Below are 19,537 nucleotides of genomic sequence, written 5' to 3'. Positions count from 1 at the left end.
GTTGTGATTGGTCATATTGGCAGAAACTTATGAATCTAGTCCATTTGATAACAAGCACAAAGTAACCTGCAACATAAGTTTCATCAAGTGTGGTTGTAAGAATTGCATTTCATATGGTCATTGGTAGAGAGGATGTAGCATAAAAAGTCTTCTGTTTTGGTGAAGAAATCTTCTGTTTTAATTTGAAAACTTGTTCTGATTGCTATGCTTTTAAATAGGTATCTGCATGTGTTGACTCCAGTAGCATAAAAAGTCTTGTTTAGGATATCTGTGAAAGATGTTAATCTGCATTTGTTGTTTATGTTCATCTGGAATCATGTGTGGTTTACCAACTTGACGATTATGAAGTCATTTCTTTTTTTCCTGCCAAGACATTTGTATTTAAACAATCCAACCTATATCTACACAATTAGCTACTATATATTTTTTTTTGATGTACTGTTACATTGATGATTCATTTGACTGCCATGAACATTAGTCATCAGATTTGTGGACACAATCAATGGTTCTGAGTTTATCGTGTCATCAGATTTGTGGACACAATCACATTGAAGTTTATTCAATAGAAGAAACTTGGACTGAATTGGATGGTCACATTAATTAGAAGGACCCAATAGAAGTAATTAGGAGAGGATTTTGATGTAATCAGGCTCTCCTAATTATTTATGTCTCTGTTATCGTCTATAAATAGATTGGACCTCATAATGACTCAGCACACAATATCCGAATACACGAAGATATGAATATGATATTATTGAGAGATTAGAAAATTTTTTCTCATCTCTCCTTAATCATGTGAACTAGTAGATTAAAGATCTTTTTCTTATCTCTCCTTTATCCTTAATCCGCGATGATGTGAAGGATTGAAATAGAGAAGACGAGTTTAGTTCTTTCGGATTCGAATGATAGCAAAAGATACTTATCGTAAATTTAAATATATTATTATTTAACTTTAAAATTTAATATTAATTTTTTTTTATATAATAGTAACATAAGATTGATTTTTATGCTCATAAGGTTACTGACCCACTCCTATTTTAAAGTTGAATTGGACTGAGAACGAATCCACCTACATAGAAGAGCCCACGATAGTATCCCGTGGTCAATTGTCAATCAGGCTAATGATAAATAATAATCCAGTATCACAATGGAACCAAATCCCATCCAATGCTATCTGATTGGTAAGAAGCAACTAAATGCCACAAGATACATTGATTGCTGGATTATGATATGTATATTTCTATGGAATGTAATCAAGCTTTGATCTTCTTGAAAAGAATTCTGTACAAAGAGCTCCATCTCTGCGGAACTAACGTAATGCAACATCGACGAATAATAACTATCCCACGACCTGCCCAACCATCTTCTTAATCTGCCCGTCGCATGCAACTTAGGTTCACACCCTCACTTCAATTATATCACCATCCTTGAGCTGGGTTTGTGGTAACACAAGCTGTCCATTTACCCAGACAAGCTTTCCATCCTGGCCTATTCTTCTAGCAGCATCGGCGGCAGTGGTACCAGATTTCATTCTCATTATTTCACCATGCGGCCAACGTATAACCACCACCTCACCAAGACCAACAGAATTAGATCCTCCGTACAAGCTCGATTGATGCTTTCGTTCTCTTGACGATGCTCCGAGCAAGATCTGCTCTTCCCACTGAAGCATTGTCCTCAGGAAATGCACCTTTATTGAAAAATAATCTCCATGAGAACTTTGTGATACATGAGCAGTTGTATGGGTAAAATGAACATGGAAAAAAAAAAATGCAGTGTTATCCGGCTGGCTCTTTCCTGCTAGAACAATTATCACAGTGCTGACAAATCCAGTTGGGTGTAAAATCATACGACCGTCAAAGGTAATCATGAAATGGGGCAGGAGTGTTGGTGATATTACAAAATGGACAGATTACTAAGATGTGATTGCTTGCTACCTCAGATTTGCATGTTTAGTTTGTTCCAAATAATCTAGTTGCCCGAATGAAAAGCAAGCTCCAAAATATTGAGTTGATAAAAATTCTAACCTTGTTGGTGATGCCATCATCCGCAGGAGCATAGCTACCAGAGTAGAGGGTTTTCTCTGAGTAGTTTGAACCAGATGGAACAGCAAGGATTTGTTTCCCCTCAAATACAGCAGAAACGACCATCCAATACTCAGCTTCGTCCTCCTCCTTTAGATCTATTACTTGGATGAAGGTAGGTAATAGTCGTTGAAATTGGTCTTGCTGGACAAGAAAAAGCAAGTCTTACAATAATCAAACTGTTAGCTTGGAAATGAATATGCAATTTCATCCTGGTGGATAACTAAAATTAATTTATCATTCAAGTTTTAGCTTTGTTCTTTTGCCTCTCTGTCATTTGAAGGAAACTTGTCCTTTTCCAATGCAAGGAGTGGCAGTAAAGAAGTGAGAGATATTCAAATGCTTGAGACTAAAGAAAATTGCCATATTGATTTTTAACAATATTACTTGTGGGAGTTGGCTTTAGTGACACTTCTTAATAAAATCAGATGTAGTGTGACTTCCACCTTATGAAATATCCCATCTCGGCATAATGTATACTTCTCCAGGCATGTACACCAGTCCCCATGTCCTGGTGCGAACCACCACTGTTCGGAAGCCTAAACAACCAACTTAAAGTTTTAGGGAAAGAAAACTAACAACAGAAGCAAAAGACGTACATCACAGCAAAACCCAATTACATTAAAGAATGGCAATCGAAAGGCAAATGTCACTGACCAATAGATTAGCAATTTCAACAATGGACTATTCTTATTCAAGAAAAAGAAAAAAGATAATTAAATGTTGTTATATGATCTTTCACAAGAACTTTGATTGTTATTTTGACATAATAAATGTTGTCATGAGAATAGAAAGGGGTAGCATTCAGACAACCCTCACAGCCAAGATGATTGAATTTGAAAGAGCAACTTTTGTTAATCTATCAATATCATATACCACAATGTATATTTTGATCGTTTAAAACAAAATATATAAATCGAATAAATAATCTGCAAGAGTAACATAATTACCTTCTTATAGAGTCTAGCATAAATTTCCCAACGCTTCAATTGAGAAGAAGATCTTATATCTGCAACGGCTTCAGAAGCTTCAAGAAAGCTCACAGCAACAAGTAGCTCCCTTTTATCATGATCTACCCTGGATTAGCCATGTTTACATGATAGCATTAGACATAAGAACCTAGTAATGTTAATAAATAAATTAAGTTACAACAGATACCGAACCTGACAATGACTGCTGCAAGTAATTGACTTCCCTCCACCCTAAGGACAGGGTGTCCCACTTTAATGGAACTGTATTTCCAGGGGCTCTCATCTTGAGTATACACCTCATCCTCCAAAATATTTGATTGATAGGGAGAGACATTAGCTACAGAATCACTAGGACTTGTATAGTCAACCTCGTTCTCCTTGTATAACCAATGAGCAGCAAGTCCATATTCTGCATGGTCATGCATCCGCTAGATAGGAAAATGGTGTGTCAGTATTAGCACAAATCTAGAATTATAACTACATGATGTTCATAATTAATGCTTTGATAAGTGCTGTACCTGTGTTCTTATTTGCACCTCCAAAGGTGAGTTATCAGGACCCTGCACTGCAGTATGGAGCGACTGCAAGAAATGAATGAAGAATAACAGCATAAGAAGAAAAAAGTAGAACTGGGAAGAGAACTGGGAGACCTAGTCAACCAGCCAACTACCTCACATATACAATTTGATGCCAATGAAAACCTACATGCATGAAGTTTAAATTTAAAACATATGAATGAACCTAATCAGAATTTCTAATGAAGAAAATCTAATATTACAAAGCAAGTCCAGTTTCGCACTCTCAAAGATCAACAAAATAGAGTAAATGCATCAAGTGATATGCCCAAACAACTGCACCTGATAAAGTAAATTAACTGGTCATACTGACATGCTCTTCAGCTTAGGAAAAGAAACAAATATTTTCACAACTAGAATTCTCACACAAAATGAACTACTTTACCTCCAAATAGTTAGACTGGACTATTCATCAATATTTCCATTTTCTAGGTCTTGTACGATAAAGACCAATCCGCTACTGATGTCTCCTCCCAGGCTTGCCTTTTTATCTAGCCAAACTACTTGTCCACTCGAGAACTGCAATTCCCTTTTAAGGTTCTTGATTATGCATGTCCCTAGTCCTCTTAGATAATGTACCACTATTCCAGCCTCATCTCACCTTAGTTTATCTTAGATATCTAAGCTCTTTGTGTTTATCAAAGTGCAAAGTTTATGATAAATTCAGTTTGGAAGCACAGTATATGTGCAGATATCTTGACATTTAAGACTATTTGACATGGCATTACACAATTTGTGATATTGTAAAACATACCAAATAAAATGGACAAAGCTATCACCATTTAAACAAGTTCATGCCAACTAGAACGTGTGGCCTAAGAGATCTCTAATGCCCGTTAAGAGGTACCATCAAAATGCAGTTAATTGATTCCACATTGTATTAGCATGACTAATCATGCAACAATATTTACCTGATAACCACTAGGCTTCGGATTTACAATATAGTCATCAAATTCTCCATCAATTGGGGTCCAGAGCCTGCAAGCAGGTAGCAAATTCAACAAAGCAACAATCAACAATCTCACTGATTAACATTTTACTGGACAACCCTCACATACTTTGACACTTTAATCATTAGTTGGTAGCACTCTGCAGCATTGTTTCTAGAATACTAAAAAACATGCAATATCAGTTCAAATTTTGGAAGAGGGTCAACCTATAAAGACAAACATACCACAATGATATTTCTAAGAGAACAATGTCTCACATCACGAGCATTCCCTCCCAAAACTCATCCTTGGCCTCTCATAGCTCTATGGTTTGGGGCCTGCATGGTAGGTTGAAACAACAAACCATGTGGGCTCCCACGAAAGGCTGGTGAAAGGCCTATAGGAACAGAAAGTAGATGGGATGGAAGGCAGAATTTCTTTACTGAATTTCCTGCAGATTAATGATCTATAGTAGGAAAATCTACTATACATCCTATTTACTTGCTCAAACAATTAACAATGCATCAACTACCAAGCGAAATCAATCAATTCAGATTATCTAAGAGGATAGTTAAAGGAACATCTAAGGAAACATTACTAGAAAAGTAAAGAAACTAATGGCTCTTAATTTGACTAGTGATCTCACCCTAAAAAAACTAGATGATGGAAATATCAATCTAGCCAACCCCAAATAAATGGGGCCTCTAGATTGCTGTAAAGGACCTCAAATAATAAATTTTCTTTTAGGAGTTCTGAAATGTTTGACATTACCCACAATAAAAAAGTTGGTTCAGCTTACAAGTAACCAGAAATCTTACTTGTGTATAATGTCAAGAAGACAGTAGCAGTTCTTTACAGCAGGTCCGTGTAGTTTTCCATTCTTATCCCCAATAATCACCCTTAGTGCACGAGCATCATAAATTTTCCTAATGCCAACACCTTTGCGTTTCATCTTTTCAAAACATAGGAAGAAAATGATAAGCATATTCTAATACAAAAAGAAACATATATGAGAACCCAATTCATTAGATAGCTATTATACACTTCATCCTAGCAGTTACATAGGTCATGTTTTCCAAGACAATTGAAAGAATGCACAACTTTGTCAACTTAGAGATCCTCATGGAAATTTGATGGTTTGCACAAGGATAAAACAAAATTCTGTTCATATATCAAAACACTTTTGACATGCATAAGAAATAGAAGAAACAAGAACATTAAATGTTATCCTAATACAGCCATTTTGAAGATGTTTTTTACCTACAAATTATATTAATAATACACATGCATTGCACAACTAAATGAGAATCGATACACATGGGGGTATAAGTTATAATAAGGTCATTTTAATTCAAAACTTATTAAGGGTATTTGCACAGTCATTCTTGCAAGAAAAATCAGGTTTAGGTGATTATTCCAACTATCTGGAGTAGGGAGACAAATTATATAAGGCACTGATTCAACAATTTTATGACATCAGTACATCCTTAGATTGGATATTTTTCTATTTTACCCAAATGTTAGTGAATTGTGACATTTCCAAAGCAGGATATATCATACAACACATATAGAAAGTAATTCTAAGACATCAATCAATCCTGACAATGGCTTAAACCATAGAATTGTCACTGGAATACTGTTAGTGTTTCCTTTAGCCATTTGTTTGTCTGGATACTTTGTCATTCAGGGTTTCTGTAATTTCAAGTTATTGACATTTGTCAAAATAATATGTTTCATGTTGGTTCCATAAGAATTTCCTTCACGTTGGTCTCCTTCAAAATACTTTTTCATTTCTCAAGGAATATATGTAAACATAAACATATATGTATATCTCTATGTACCAGGCATGTCTCAAGCATATTTGAATAAGTAAAAAAAGATGAATGTGATTAATTAAATTTACTGAATGAAACTTGGATATACCTTGCAATAGATACTGTACAAGCTTTTCAGCCGACTACAGAGAGAGACTTCCATCCCTGGTATGTAGCTGAGCAGTAGAAAATGTTATTATAAAACTTATAACTGATTCTAAGGTAATAAATATGAGAATATCTGCCCACAAGCATGAACTAGAAGAATGATAAATATACCCATAAAAGAACCAGTTGATCATAAGGCAAAATCAGAAAAGGATAATACAATCTTACGAGGTTGATATGTGTAACTCTCTTTCAAGTGCTTCCTCACAAATTGCTAAAGATGCTAGTGCGATAACTGCATCACTGAAAACCTTAGGCTTTGTTTCATGTGATTCTGAGCATTTACTAAGATTACTAAGAAAGTTAGTGCGCTTCTTCCGGTCCAGAAACAAATCAAATGGCAATACAGCCTGTAAAAGATCCTGCAGATAAACAATAACCAGAAATATTAGCAATTAAGTTATTGCAAAAAGTGAGAGACGTCACATTTCAAAAGAAATTGAAGAGTATATTGGTAATTCTACCTATGAGCAGTGAGATCAAATTTGTCCTTTATTTTCAACTAAATTGTTAATATTTGTTAAAATAAGTCCTCCAAACATTGTCAACTAAGAAATTGAGAAGGTTTAAACCAGAATAGATTAAGTAAGCACTTTTATATAAATATAACCACTTATTCACTTAATTGTAAAATAAGGAAAAACAACTTATCATCAAATTATAATTGCCTGAATTAGTATGAACTCATGAAGCAACTATACATTTTAATTGTAGGATACAGGAGATTAAATAGAATATTAGTCTTTTGTCCTAACTGTCCAGAAGATAATTAGAAAATTTTAATTGACACCGTTTATAAAAAAAGATAAATTTTGATGCTCATTTTACCTCATTTAGAAACATATCACATACTAACTCAAGCCTCATGGATAAAGCCTATAGAAGGTTGAGGCATATGTACCAAATAAAAATGCTTGTGTTATGTGAACAAGATGTACTTTACTTATTGTGTCATATGCAAGGAAATTCGTCTAAAATTTTCAAAGATGACTTGGAGTTCTCTCCCTGTAGTAAATTAAGCTGTTAATTTACCATTGAACACTCATATGTACCTTTGGTGCTGCTCATTGTTTCATGGTCCCAATTGCTATTAACCCCATTTTACATGTTCTGTTTCAGATTTTCAAAATTTTAAGAAAAATCAGGAGCCCTGTGGTTCACCTCTGACCTCACTATGAATCTAAACTTTTGTGAAAGCTTTCCTTGCTTAAAGTATCAGCATATTGTAGCAAAATAAACATCCAAAAATACATAGAGATAGGTCTGGTCTACCATGTTTGTGCTACCTTCTCCAGAAATGCTTAGGACATGTTTTGTGTCATTTGACTTAAGGAGAATACTAACATTTTTGGAATTTCTTTTACATCCTCCTCAGGAGAATCAGAACCACATAATTGAGCATTTGCATGCATGTAAAAACATGAAGGTCCTTGATTTTCTAGTAAGATACCAGGCATGACATGCTGATGAGGAACCCAGCAAAGTGCCAAGGCAATTCAGCAAAAAGACATCTGTGCTACTTCATAGTGGCCCATACTAGACTGAGAAAGGTACCCATGATTAAGTAGAGAATAATTAATTATGGCCAATACATGGGTTTGCACACATGTAAACTGCTGAGATATCACTGATATGATATAGTGCAGCATTGCAGTTGTCCATGGATCAGCATAACCATTTATGCATTTAATTAAAAGATGACAAAGGAACCCCAAACTCAAGGTTGTTCTCTCACTCAAGTGTTTGCATCCTGCAGATCATCTAGTCGTCAACTATCTTGACATATCTTTTTCTATGGTTGTATTATAGGTCCACATAAAAGTAACTCGCAGCAGCATGCTAAAAGAGTTGTATTTGTTGATCTCATCGGCTTAGTTATCTTTGCATCATTCACGACCTAACATCCCAAGCCATGACATGAGGAACCTCTGATTTACTTCCTTCAGCTGCTATTAGATTAGTATTGTGTTTCATTATCTACATTGTTCAATTTGCTTGACACTAAAATCTCAAACTGCTGCAATATTTGTTTTTATTTATGAACTAAGCTTTTCAATTTCCTTAGAACTTTGGGTATAACATGCTTCCAGAGTTGTTAAATGACACAAATCATTTTCTTGCAGCTAAAATATTGTTTTCTTCATTTAAAAAATGCAAATTACATAACATGTCCTAAATATTGAGGATCCACTCACTAAAATATAGAAGAGGGAACATCTGTTGTTTCGAAGAAAATTTCAAGTCATTGAACTATTTATTTTTCGTTTTAGCTTTGTATTACTCTTTACAATAGTATCTTAGTAGCTACACCCAGCACATGTCATATAAGTAAAACTTAGCTTGAAGGTCCTAGTTGTTAATTTGAAACACTGCAACCAAACCATAGAAATTCTTGCAAATCATACTCACTCTCATATTTTCTCTTTCTTCATTGTTTCTGATAGGCCAACCATCATGAAATATTATACCATCATCTTTTGATGGGGTTAGAAGGCCAGCCTTCATAGACACTCTCCTAAAATTACGAATCTTGTTATTTGGAGCCCACATGGAAGCAAGCTCAGCTCGGATTATCCTAAACACCCGTGGCTGCAAAAGATTCAACATGAATGTTAAACTGAAGAAAATTGCATGTAAGTTTAAGAGTTACTAATAAACTATGTCAAAGTGAAATTTACACAGCTAAATGACAGCAAGGTTTCTCTTGCCTATCACTACTCATACAGCTAAAAATTATAATGCAGGAGAGAGAGTCAGACAGAGCAAGCTAACCTAATTCAGGAAGTATAACAATTGCTCCTGCATCTGCAGGTATTAGTTTGCATATGAATACAAGATAAAGAAAATTTTTTATATTGTAGATCTTTTTGGCTGAAAAAGAAGACAATTATTTCCAAACAAGCACTTCAAAGCACACATAAAGATGATGATCAATTGTTAACTTCCAGAAAGAGGAACTCCGTACTGTTATTCATGGCAGTGGTTAGTAAAATAGTGTGATGCCTTACCTTGCCCTGCAAAGAGTAAGCATGTTGTGCTACTTGCTTCATATTGCTTGGAAATTGATGCTGTATCAGCTATTTTGTCTTTCCATGTAGGGAATATAACAATATTGTTAATGTTTACTCTTCAAATTGGATTCATTTTTCAGTGCAAGCTTATTATCTAGCAGTAGTTGACCAAGAAGTTCCAATTTACTCTTCTAGACTCATTGTCATTTCAGCAATTTTGTCATAAAACTAGTTGCAGCTTGATTAAGAAGAAAAAAATATTTAGTACCAATGTTTGCAGAACAGGATATTAGAAGGAAAAAACAAAATTTTGTTAATAACCAATGAGGTTCTAGTTGAGGATAAGCCTTGGAACAAGATAGGTTGCTCCTTGTAACATAGATTAATAGGGTTTAGTCATAGAAACAACCTCTCTATTTGTAGGTGTAATCATGGTTCGTCTTAATACCGATGTACTGACCAGCTATCGGGATGATACGTACCGAACTGTACCTAACCGTGCCGAATATACTAATACATGGCACATGGGGGTGTACCAATTTACTGCCTATACCAGTCTACTATCGGACCAGTATGTACCACTTGTACCGAGTGGATAGTACGGTGAACCTTGGGTGTAATATTGCATATTGTAATCTTGCATAAAGTTTCTTTTTGTATCCTTTCTTCTCTCCCTACTCTTTTTACCCTACTTCCTACTGTAATGTCATTATGCCAGCCGCATGGACTCTAATGTCTGTACTGCACTGACATGTATGACAAGGCCACATCGAACCTTCAAACATGTTATTGTGCAGTTCTCTAATGAACAGTACATGGTGTAAGCAATCACAAACACGATAAATATTATATTTCACTCTCGAAGTGGATAATTTGTGGTTCTACCATATCAATCTCTTCAACAAACACATGGGTTTAATTTCTTGTCATCATATCATCCAAATTGCCATGGTACAAATAGAAAAGAAATAAAGGATATTAGGCTATCAGCCAAGTGCAAGTTTTCCTAGTGAGAAATAGCTAACAGATTAACCATGTTATTTACTTACATTAGACAAGACGACTAGCAGTTAATGCTTCTGAATGAGAACACAGTGGGTGGGACAAATTGAGAGAACTGAATGCTTCAGAATGACTAACAGTTTTTGCCATTAAATATGAAAAAAAAAGCATGACAATTGAGCAACAAATAATCCTGAATGTTGATCAACTAGGAAATCTTTTCATTTTTTTTTCAATAGTTTCTGCAAGTCCATATCAGAAAGACACTGGAAACAGACCTGAAGGACTGCAAAGCACAAATCTTCCAGTTCTGATTTTAAAGCCCAAACACCTAATCTAGAAGCAAGAGAACACCAAACTGCCAATGTCTCCTGAGCCACTGCCTGAGCTTTGGGCAATGATAAAGCATAGCTGAAGGAATTGACAAAAAACTGAGAAATTTAAGTATATCAAGAAGCATTCCTTATGATAGTTCAGACACTGAAAAGATTGTACCATCATTTGGCTTACCGAATTAATATTTCAAGCTAGTATCCATGATAGTCAAGGAAAAGACTTTAAGACAAATCAGAAATAGAACAAATACAAATGTACTTCAAAGTTTAAACATCAGAATATTGAAAAGCTAAACAAAGTGACTTTAGAATGAGAACCTGGTTCTTGAAAATTATTTAGTTCCTCTCAAAACATAGATTGGGTTACTAAAGCAAGAATAGGTTCCTTGTAAATGTAACAATACGGATTATATGCACCAACTCATGATTCAAAAATAGATGCACCCAGTAGATTGGTGTCCCTTTTTGACCAAATAAAACATGCTTCTTTTTTTTCCAACAACTGGTCAAAACTGCCAAATGTATGTGTGATAACCTCAACTGGAGAAAATGGAAAACTTCGCAAGACACATCTTATATCATCTTAAGATTTTACAACTAAATCAAGCCATTTCATATGCACATTCAGGCAAATATATATACCAATTCCATAACTACTTGAACAATATGATTTCTGTAAGTAATATGGTTCAATACTTTTAAACTCCAGATGGACAAAGAGAAACTGACGATCTGATGAAATCATCCACATATTATAAAACAAACAGCTATGAGAAAGAAAGATCTAGCAGTAACACCCAGCAAACTTACATTGTCCGCATATTATGCAAACGATCTGCCAGCTTGATGAGAACAACACGAGGGTCATCAACCATCCCCAAAAGCATAACTCTTAGGTTATTTGCCTACAGAGCAGGTTAAAACTTTCAAGATATTAATAAAACATTAATTTAAGTGATGTCTGTCAACATATATTTTCAAATGTGAAGTCAGTCATAGATGTGGATAATAAAATCAAGCAACATTTCGTACCATGATCCAGTTAATTCACAAGATAGTTTGTTTTCTTTTTGCTTTCTGTTTTTCTTTTTTGTTGTCCGTATGCATTTACACGTGTGAGAACTCATGGAAGCTTTTTCTTACTTCTAGAGTAACCTAGACCACGACACTGAGTGCCCAGTTAGGAAAAACTAAAAATAGGATAACCACATCATATTCAACATCATAATGTACAATGCAATAGTCGTAGAACACAACATTATAATAAACTGAAATGTCTAGTATTGTAACTTGTTGGTGTGTCATGATAAGATACATGGATTTAAGAATACCAAGAAAAATTGTAGTTCTGTGCAGCATTTGCTTTTAAAAGTCAAAGCATGAAAGAAAGTATAGAATAAAAGTTAGTGAGAAATTAGCTCCTAGCCTCCTACAAAAATTGATGGGTAGCATGCCACATGCTGATGGCATATAACATAAGGCAAATGTAGCTTACAGTATTATGCAGCAAATTTTATTTTCAAGATATGAAAAGGTAAAAAAAAAGGTAACATTTGGCTTATATAACTTGAAAAAGTTTATCATACAAGATAAAAGATTTACCATGCAATCTCAGATAACCCCTGAGTACATTTAGTTGATTATGTAAGTGTTCAATATTCATGTGAGAAAAATCATTCTATTGAATGGATAGACCAAAAGTATGCCCTATCGATTGATATAGACGCTGAACAAGTAAAGAACAAACAGGATCAACAGATATAACAAATAACAAAAGGGGGTTGATACAAGGAAAAGGAATAGTAAAAGAAGAAATAAGATAAGGTACTGCCCACAGACACTTTCTGTTCTTATAAGAAATTATATCATGTCTTTCTTCTTCTTTTTCTTTCAATTGACAAACTTTTATTTATGGAACTCTCGAAAAACGCAGACCTACGATGCAGCTGAATTGGACATGCATCAATGGGTTACTATGTGTGCACCTTGATGTTGTCTAATTAGACAAGTGCAAGAAAATCAGGGACATGGATCAAGCAATCACAGGAAAAAGACAAATGGTTATTATGTTGCATTTGGTAGAAATCAGTGGTCCCAAAATGGTCACTTTGTTTCTTATAAGTAATCTTCACATCACTACAAGCAGTTACTAGTAAACCTTGCAAACTTTACTTTGGTTAGCATATCAAGAATATGTCTTAGAAATATCACGCTCCATTAAATTGTCCAGTACATTCTTGGACTTTAATTATATCTTTTAACACTTCATGAGGAATAGTCAAATGATACCTGAAACAAATTCTAAGCTTAACGTGTCATTTTGGCATTTGTTGACAACCTAGAGATGTCTCATTATCTATAAATTTTCAAAGAACCTGGTTTGGATAAGTAAAAGGAAGAATGAAATAGTAAAAAGGAACATCACTAAATCATCTTTAAGTTTGTTATGCCTGAAATCTAGAAATAATCAAGAATGAAGCCAGGATGTCTCAAAATATAGTTCCAATTTCAGCACAAAGTACAAACCTAGTCCTTATCGGTCTACAAAACTTTATCACTATGCTCTGTACTTGTTCTTCAGCAGAAAAACATCTGCTGTGGCCAATTTTAATTTTCTTTAGTTAATGAAAATTCAAACCAAAATAAGCTAGATAAACTTGTGCACCTCCTTGCATATGATGTAACTTAAAAGGACGAGTCAAAAAAGGAAAAAAATTCTTAAATATAATAATGTTAGGTGGCCCAACAGAACCTCAGTTATAATTTCGATACAAAAAGGCCTCATAATAATAAATGTTTCAGGAAAAATCATAAGATAACAAATTTGTTAAGACTATTTAAGATTTCATGTAAGGACATTAAACTAGTGCATAAAGAGAGTGATGATAGCCATCTCAAGGACCAAGAGGTCCATGATGTTGGAAAAGAGAGCAGTGCTCGTGAAATTTGGTGACATTATAAGAGAAGTAAAATAGAAAACAACAGCCAGATCTGATAGGAAATGAGAGAATGTAGGGTGTGGTTTACAACGACATGCTTTCTTTTTTAGCAGGAAAAGTCCAATATGCTAACTTCAACTTAGAAATCTGGCTTAGAGATAGATATCAAAGAAAAAATACGTAAATCATTTCTCAACCTCTAGAAAAGAGCATCTTAATATGCTGAAGAAAAGTACTTAAGAAAATAACTCAAACGACCAAGGTAATCGATGAAATTTGTAATTATACATGAACATTTATTGGTGTCTTAAAATGCAAACATTTTATGATACTAAAATATATACACACATAATGCTACATAATAAAAAGTTTTACATGAATATCAAATAAAATCCCAGAATTTAAGTTTCATGCTCCGTGGGTAAGATATATATCTATATAAGAGAAGAACATATTACCTCTTCAGAACCAAGGGTAGTTTGGTTTACACTTTCACGCCTATGTCTTCGTAACAGCTGCACAGTGCAATTGTTGATCATAAGCAAGAAATTAAGACATAGATGTTGTTCTCAGACACAGGGTTACCAAGAAAAATTAGCTGCATACTGTCACAGTCACAAGTACAATCCCAGCATAAAAAGACTGATGCACTTTATATTGCCTATTGGTTCAGATATTTTTCATTTTGTCAAATTGCTGCTAGGTGATATGAAAAGTTCAGACATCACAGTAAAAGATGAAAGATTTTCATATGACAGTGTCTACATAGGATGTTTAAGTATCAATGTATCATTCAAAAACAAGTTGTACATGTGTCGGAAGAAATAGTACATATGATGTGCATTGCAGGAGAATAACTTTGGTCGACTGGATCTCAGTATCCATACTTTAGGGATTCCAAAACAAGAATTGACTTCATTAAAAATGCTTAACACTTGTCCCTTGCCAGCTTAAAGAAAGCCTTATATAAACTGAAGGCATCCAAGACATCATCTAAAAAACCAGTAATTAGTAGCTCTCCATTCCAGACCCAACAGAACCTTCACCACAATCAGATGTTCATGAAATGAACCAATTGCTATCTGACTAAATTAAAGTCAGATTATGTTACAAGTTCTTGTAGTGTCTAATATATGAGTTAGTGTGTACCAATGATTATAATTTAAGTCTGATATCAATATCAGTCAATGACCGAACCGATACAGTGCTGATCCTGTACAGTGTACCAAATGATAGTATGGGTTGATGCTGCTTGAACCACTAGAGAGAGAACCGGGGGGGAGGTGGTGACAACACATACGATAGGCAGCAACATAGACGAAGACGAGGAGGAGGAGGAGAAGAAGAGGAGTAAGTGGCAGAGGATGAGAGAGAGAAGCAGCAGAAAAAAGAGAAGCACAACTGAATAGCTGTCGAGCATCTAAAATGAAAAAGAAAAAAAAAGAGAATCAACACTCGGACTGAGCAGTAGACTTGCCACTGTGTATAACTTCATATCAGTCAGCTCATAGATGGTAAACCTTGTTTCACAGGCAAAATTGCACGGCTTATATAGCTTAACAAAAATATAATGGCATACCTGGTTTATATAGCTTAATTTTGATACACCAGCAACTAAATGTGCCACATCATCACCAAACTCTTCCTTGATTGTACTGAGGTTTTCTAATGTGTCATCAGTCACATCATGAAGTATCCCAGCTACAACTGTGTTTACTGCCTGCAATAAGATTATATTTATTTTGGTTTTTAGGGGACAAAATTTGTATGACTTCAAAATGCAAATCAAACATAGGATGATTGACAATTTAATGTATATTTATATATAAATATCCTTCAAGAAAAACCTAGGTATAAGCAAGAACATAAGTATACAAGGGAGTATATACTCTATTTCCACTTATTGGAACCAAGGCAGCTAAAATTTTTCCTGTATGGATGCAATGTGTAACATAAGGCTCTCCAGTTTTTCTTAATTGGCCGAAGTGAGCTTTGCTTGCAAATGCAATAGCCTTCTGCACCTGGAACACAGAACAAAGAGTAGACATGAAGCCAGAATATATATATATATATATATATATATAAAGTGTGTGCGTGTGTGTGTGTGTGTGATGATTAGGAAGAGAATACTAAACCTTTGCATCTTTAAAGATTGGGTATCCTGTAACATCTACTCCTTCCAATATTAGAGTATCTGCATTAAAAATCCTCATCATATTAAAATTTAGATGGCAATATTGACAGTAGTATTAAGAGAATCAGACAGTGCATTACAAAGAAGCAAGAAAGCAAGATATGGTGGCGATCAATGATCACAAAGTATAGTCTATAACCATGCAAATACAAACATAGAAATTTGGTCCTGTCATTGAGTAACTATAACAATCATTATAAACTTGTTTCACTATAACATATGAAATCATTTACTATGCTTGATTACGAAAACCCAAAGAGAACATAAGCAATGGCCATAATATGAATCAAGGCACAGATACTGTCGAAGAAGTAAACTGAAACAGGTGGGAACTGCAGTTCTTTTATTTTCAACATTGGGACCACTGTGTTTCATTTTCTGCAATACAGCAAATACCTTATGTTAGATGACGGGAAACACACCTACAAAGTCAGAGCATAGAAACTTTTATCTAGGACAATTACAGTTGAGCCTTAGTGTGAATCAAGTCCAGTTTTAGGCCATGTCAGAATTTCAGATTATAAACAATTTTCAATTTCCATGAAGCTGTTTCATGTGTTTGTCATCAACCTAAAAAATATAATCAAGATGACTAGGATGGTGATCTGCCATGAGGCATCCTGAACAAATTGCTGCTGAGAATGTGATAATAAATCAAAATGTCCATGGTCTGCCAAGATATTGTGATTAGATCATGGCCAATGCAATTATTGGTAGAGATTCTTCACTCTTCACGGATGAGAGATAAATGCAGCAAGAATTAGCTTGAGACAAGTCCTGTACTGGGTTAAGCTAGATTCTCAGTTAAAATTTTAACATGATATTCCATTTACTGGAGATCTTTTAAGTCCCTAGTTAAGACAGAGACTTGACTATTGTAGCTGTTAACCAGAATGCAAAAGAATTTAATACATTTCAGACAGGATTTTGTCAAGATTGTAGATTTCTTTAAGAAAAAATTCTTGCCCCATAATGTTTTCTTACCCTGCAGTTTTAATTAGCATTCAAGAATAGATGATCTGTAAATGAAAGCTCATGACTGATTGGAAGGATTCAAAGAAGACTGGAAGTCGGTTTTGACAAGCCAAAACTTGTCTACTCTGTCTTTTTTTTTTTCTTCTCTTTCCTTATTGTTTCTGCTCATCTAAGATACTGCTGTAATAAATTCCTCTGGAGATAAACAAGCAAAGAACTATATTTCCCCTCTAGCCATAAGTGTGCATCAAATTGCAGTATGCGATTTGTTATTGGCAACTTCAAGGTGGATGAGAGATAGATCAACAAGAAAGTTCGCAACGAGAAGAGGAGAAATAAATAGAAGGCACCTTTCCTTGTTCCCAGTGTGCATTCTTTAATCTACCTGACTCCATAAAATCATACCTCTATCACTGATAGTAAAGATCACCATATAACAAAAGCAAAACTGATTCATCATATCCAAACTTCTGTATAGCTGATCTCCTATCATCATAAATGCAAATTTTCAGGCATAGTCATGAATCAATCTTCTTTATAATTGGACAAACCAATGAATACAGCATCACCTCCTAGGAATGATCAACCCAAGAGTCTTCCCTAGCATGCCAATTCGAGCACCATTTCACCCCAAATAAATAAGGTTCTCATCTAGACAGTAATCAAACTTATTTTCTTGATAAAGAATAAGCAGACTTACATGTTTCTTTTTTTTGTGCAAAGGGTAAATCGTGAAGGTGGGATTAGAGCTCAAGACCTTACGATAAGCTGTCAAAGTCTTTACCAACTAAACTAGCTAGCACCTTCAAGTCATTGGTCAGCTTAGTAGCCTCCCATATGCAGCGAGGGCCCTCCGCCTCCAATGTTTGTGTTCCTTAGTGCTCTCCGCACCAGGGTTGGTTGTTTGTCCCTGCCATCATCCCACCCGAGGGCAAATCGACATTCGGGTGATGCCGAGACAAGCCCAACTGGTATCCGTTGACGCGTTCACAGTCGTCCTCATCAATGGGTCTCGACAATGATCCTTCAGCAGGTTCACCTATAGAAACCTTGTTACTACTTCTCCTTCCTCTAAATGATAAGGTTTAGTGGACTTCTCATGACGTCACGGGCCACCACCTCGATCCAAACACTTCACTAGACCATTCAGTCGGTAGGAGCGATAGGCGATGTGTACAAAGGGTAGAGACATAGCCAATGCGAGCTGATGACTCGTGCTCAATAAGAATTCCTCGTTGAAAGCCAACAATTGCAATTATCTATCCCCGTTACGATGAAATTTTCAAAGATTACCCAAGCTTGTCAACCAAGGTTATAGACTCGTTGAATACATTAGTGTAGCGCAAGCAAACTTAAATGTTCCCCAACTAACTAAATCAACAAAACCATTATAGTAAACAATAAAAGCCTTTAGGTCTTCTATTAAGTCCTTCGCACTAATACAATTGGACCCATTATAGATAGTTCCTTTCATCCATAATTAACATGTTTCAGCTCATAAAATGGACGATGAAGGATTTTGTTCAGATATTGGATATTTGATCCGATGCTACAGCTGCTTTGATCTTGATCTATTTACTTTCTTTTTCTTTTTTCCTATTGTCTTCACCTTCATTCACTAGAAAAGAACAACTAAACATTTGCAAGATAACATGAAACATGGATATAGATTCCTCAAAATTCCTCCCACAGTCACACAACTATACCATTTCATTCCCATTTTCTGTTACCAAAGAGATACATCACACGCATTCATCTATCCGTATTCCGTGACCTTCTAAAGACTAGAAGATCGAACTAAAGGTCAAGACGGCAAATCCGACGCCTCAACTGAGAACATGAAAAAGAAGAAAGAAGGCGAAAATATAAGAGGAGAAAGAAAGGAACCACACCAGGTTTTTCTTCCACCTTGGGCCACAAGAAATCGACCTTGGTGGAGAGGCACGCCCCGGAGGCGATGGCGACAGCCGTGACGGCCACTTGCGCGAGCGTCGACCCCACCGCAGCGTGGCTCGCGCCGGAGCCTCCGGCGGCCGCTGCGGCTGCGGCGATGGCGTTGCCGGCGGCGAGGACGGAACCGAGCGGAGGGGAGGAAGCGGCCAGCCGCGCGGCGACCTGGTCGAGGACGCAGCGGAATCGGGGGGCAGAGCCGCGGAGCGCGGCTGCCGGGAGCAGGAGGAGGCGAGAGCTCCGGTGGCCGATCACGGCGGTGCGGCCCCGGAGAGGTCGGCCCAGTCCGGCGCAAGAAGACATCATCCGTGGAGGATCCGATTCTTTAGGGTATAACGGTTGAGGGCTTCGCCTCACTCACTCCCTCCCTCGGTCGCATCTTTTCCGCGAACGATGTCGATGGGAGGGGGTAGGAAGCAGAGGAGGATGAGAGAGAGAGAGAGCGCGCGCGATGAGAGGGAGGAGGCAACGGTGTGTCCGCGTGTGTGGTTGGGGGGTGGAAGAGGAGTTGGTTTCGTGATGTCATAATTAGGAGCAACTCGGCAGTTTCTTCTGGTGAATAAAATGGGAAGGTTCCGTGGTCCCTTTTT

General features: G+C 36.1%; 1 protein-coding gene across 2 annotated transcripts; it reads right to left on the bottom strand.

Moving 5' to 3' along the window:
* Window positions 1-1,148: 1,148 nt before the first annotated feature.
* LOC103986630 (uncharacterized) lies at window positions 1,149-19,469 on the bottom strand. Of its 2 annotated transcripts, XM_065185947.1 has the most exons (18): window positions 18,890-19,468; window positions 15,964-16,022; window positions 15,718-15,849; window positions 15,408-15,548; window positions 14,287-14,343; window positions 11,700-11,794; window positions 10,833-10,965; window positions 8,951-9,130; window positions 6,710-6,903; window positions 6,483-6,549; window positions 5,378-5,511; window positions 4,542-4,608; window positions 3,574-3,636; window positions 3,248-3,483; window positions 3,035-3,161; window positions 2,531-2,623; window positions 2,028-2,228; window positions 1,149-1,690 (listed from the first exon to the last, which is right to left on the bottom strand). In XM_065185947.1, exons 1-18 carry the CDS (start codon window positions 19,251-19,253, stop codon window positions 1,397-1,399), a joined length of 2,637 nt encoding a protein of 878 aa, XP_065042019.1. In that variant the 5' UTR covers window positions 19,254-19,468; the 3' UTR covers window positions 1,149-1,396. The 2 variants fall into 2 exon arrangements, with proteins under 2 accessions (XP_065042019.1, XP_065042020.1); XM_065185948.1 differs by lacking the exon at window positions 2,531-2,623 and having other exon boundaries at window positions 18,890-19,469.
* Between the last annotated feature and the right edge of the window lie 68 nt (window positions 19,470-19,537).

This window comes from Musa acuminata, chromosome BXJ1-6 (assembly GCF_036884655.1).
Source record: "Musa acuminata AAA Group cultivar baxijiao chromosome BXJ1-6, Cavendish_Baxijiao_AAA, whole genome shotgun sequence".
Lineage (NCBI taxonomy): Eukaryota > Viridiplantae > Streptophyta > Magnoliopsida > Zingiberales > Musaceae > Musa > Musa acuminata.
This window is presented reverse-complemented; position numbering and strand designations above follow the sequence as displayed.

What these genes read in the sequence shown, in the direction of transcription:
- LOC103986630 (XM_065185947.1), bottom strand. Translation starts at nt 19,253, where the DNA reads ATGATGTCTTCTTGCGCCGGACTGGGCCGACCTCTCCGGGGCCGCACC. An exon ending in TGTGCTTTGCAGTCCTTCAG is followed by an intron (nt 9,131 to 10,832) that starts GTCTGTTTCCAG and finishes AATCTTTTGCAG; the next exon opens with CCACGGGTGTTTAGGATAAT. An exon ending in CGAAGCCTAGTGGTTATCAG is followed by an intron (nt 3,637 to 4,541) that starts GTAAATATTGTT and finishes CATTTCTTGCAG; the next exon opens with TCGCTCCATACTGCAGTGCA.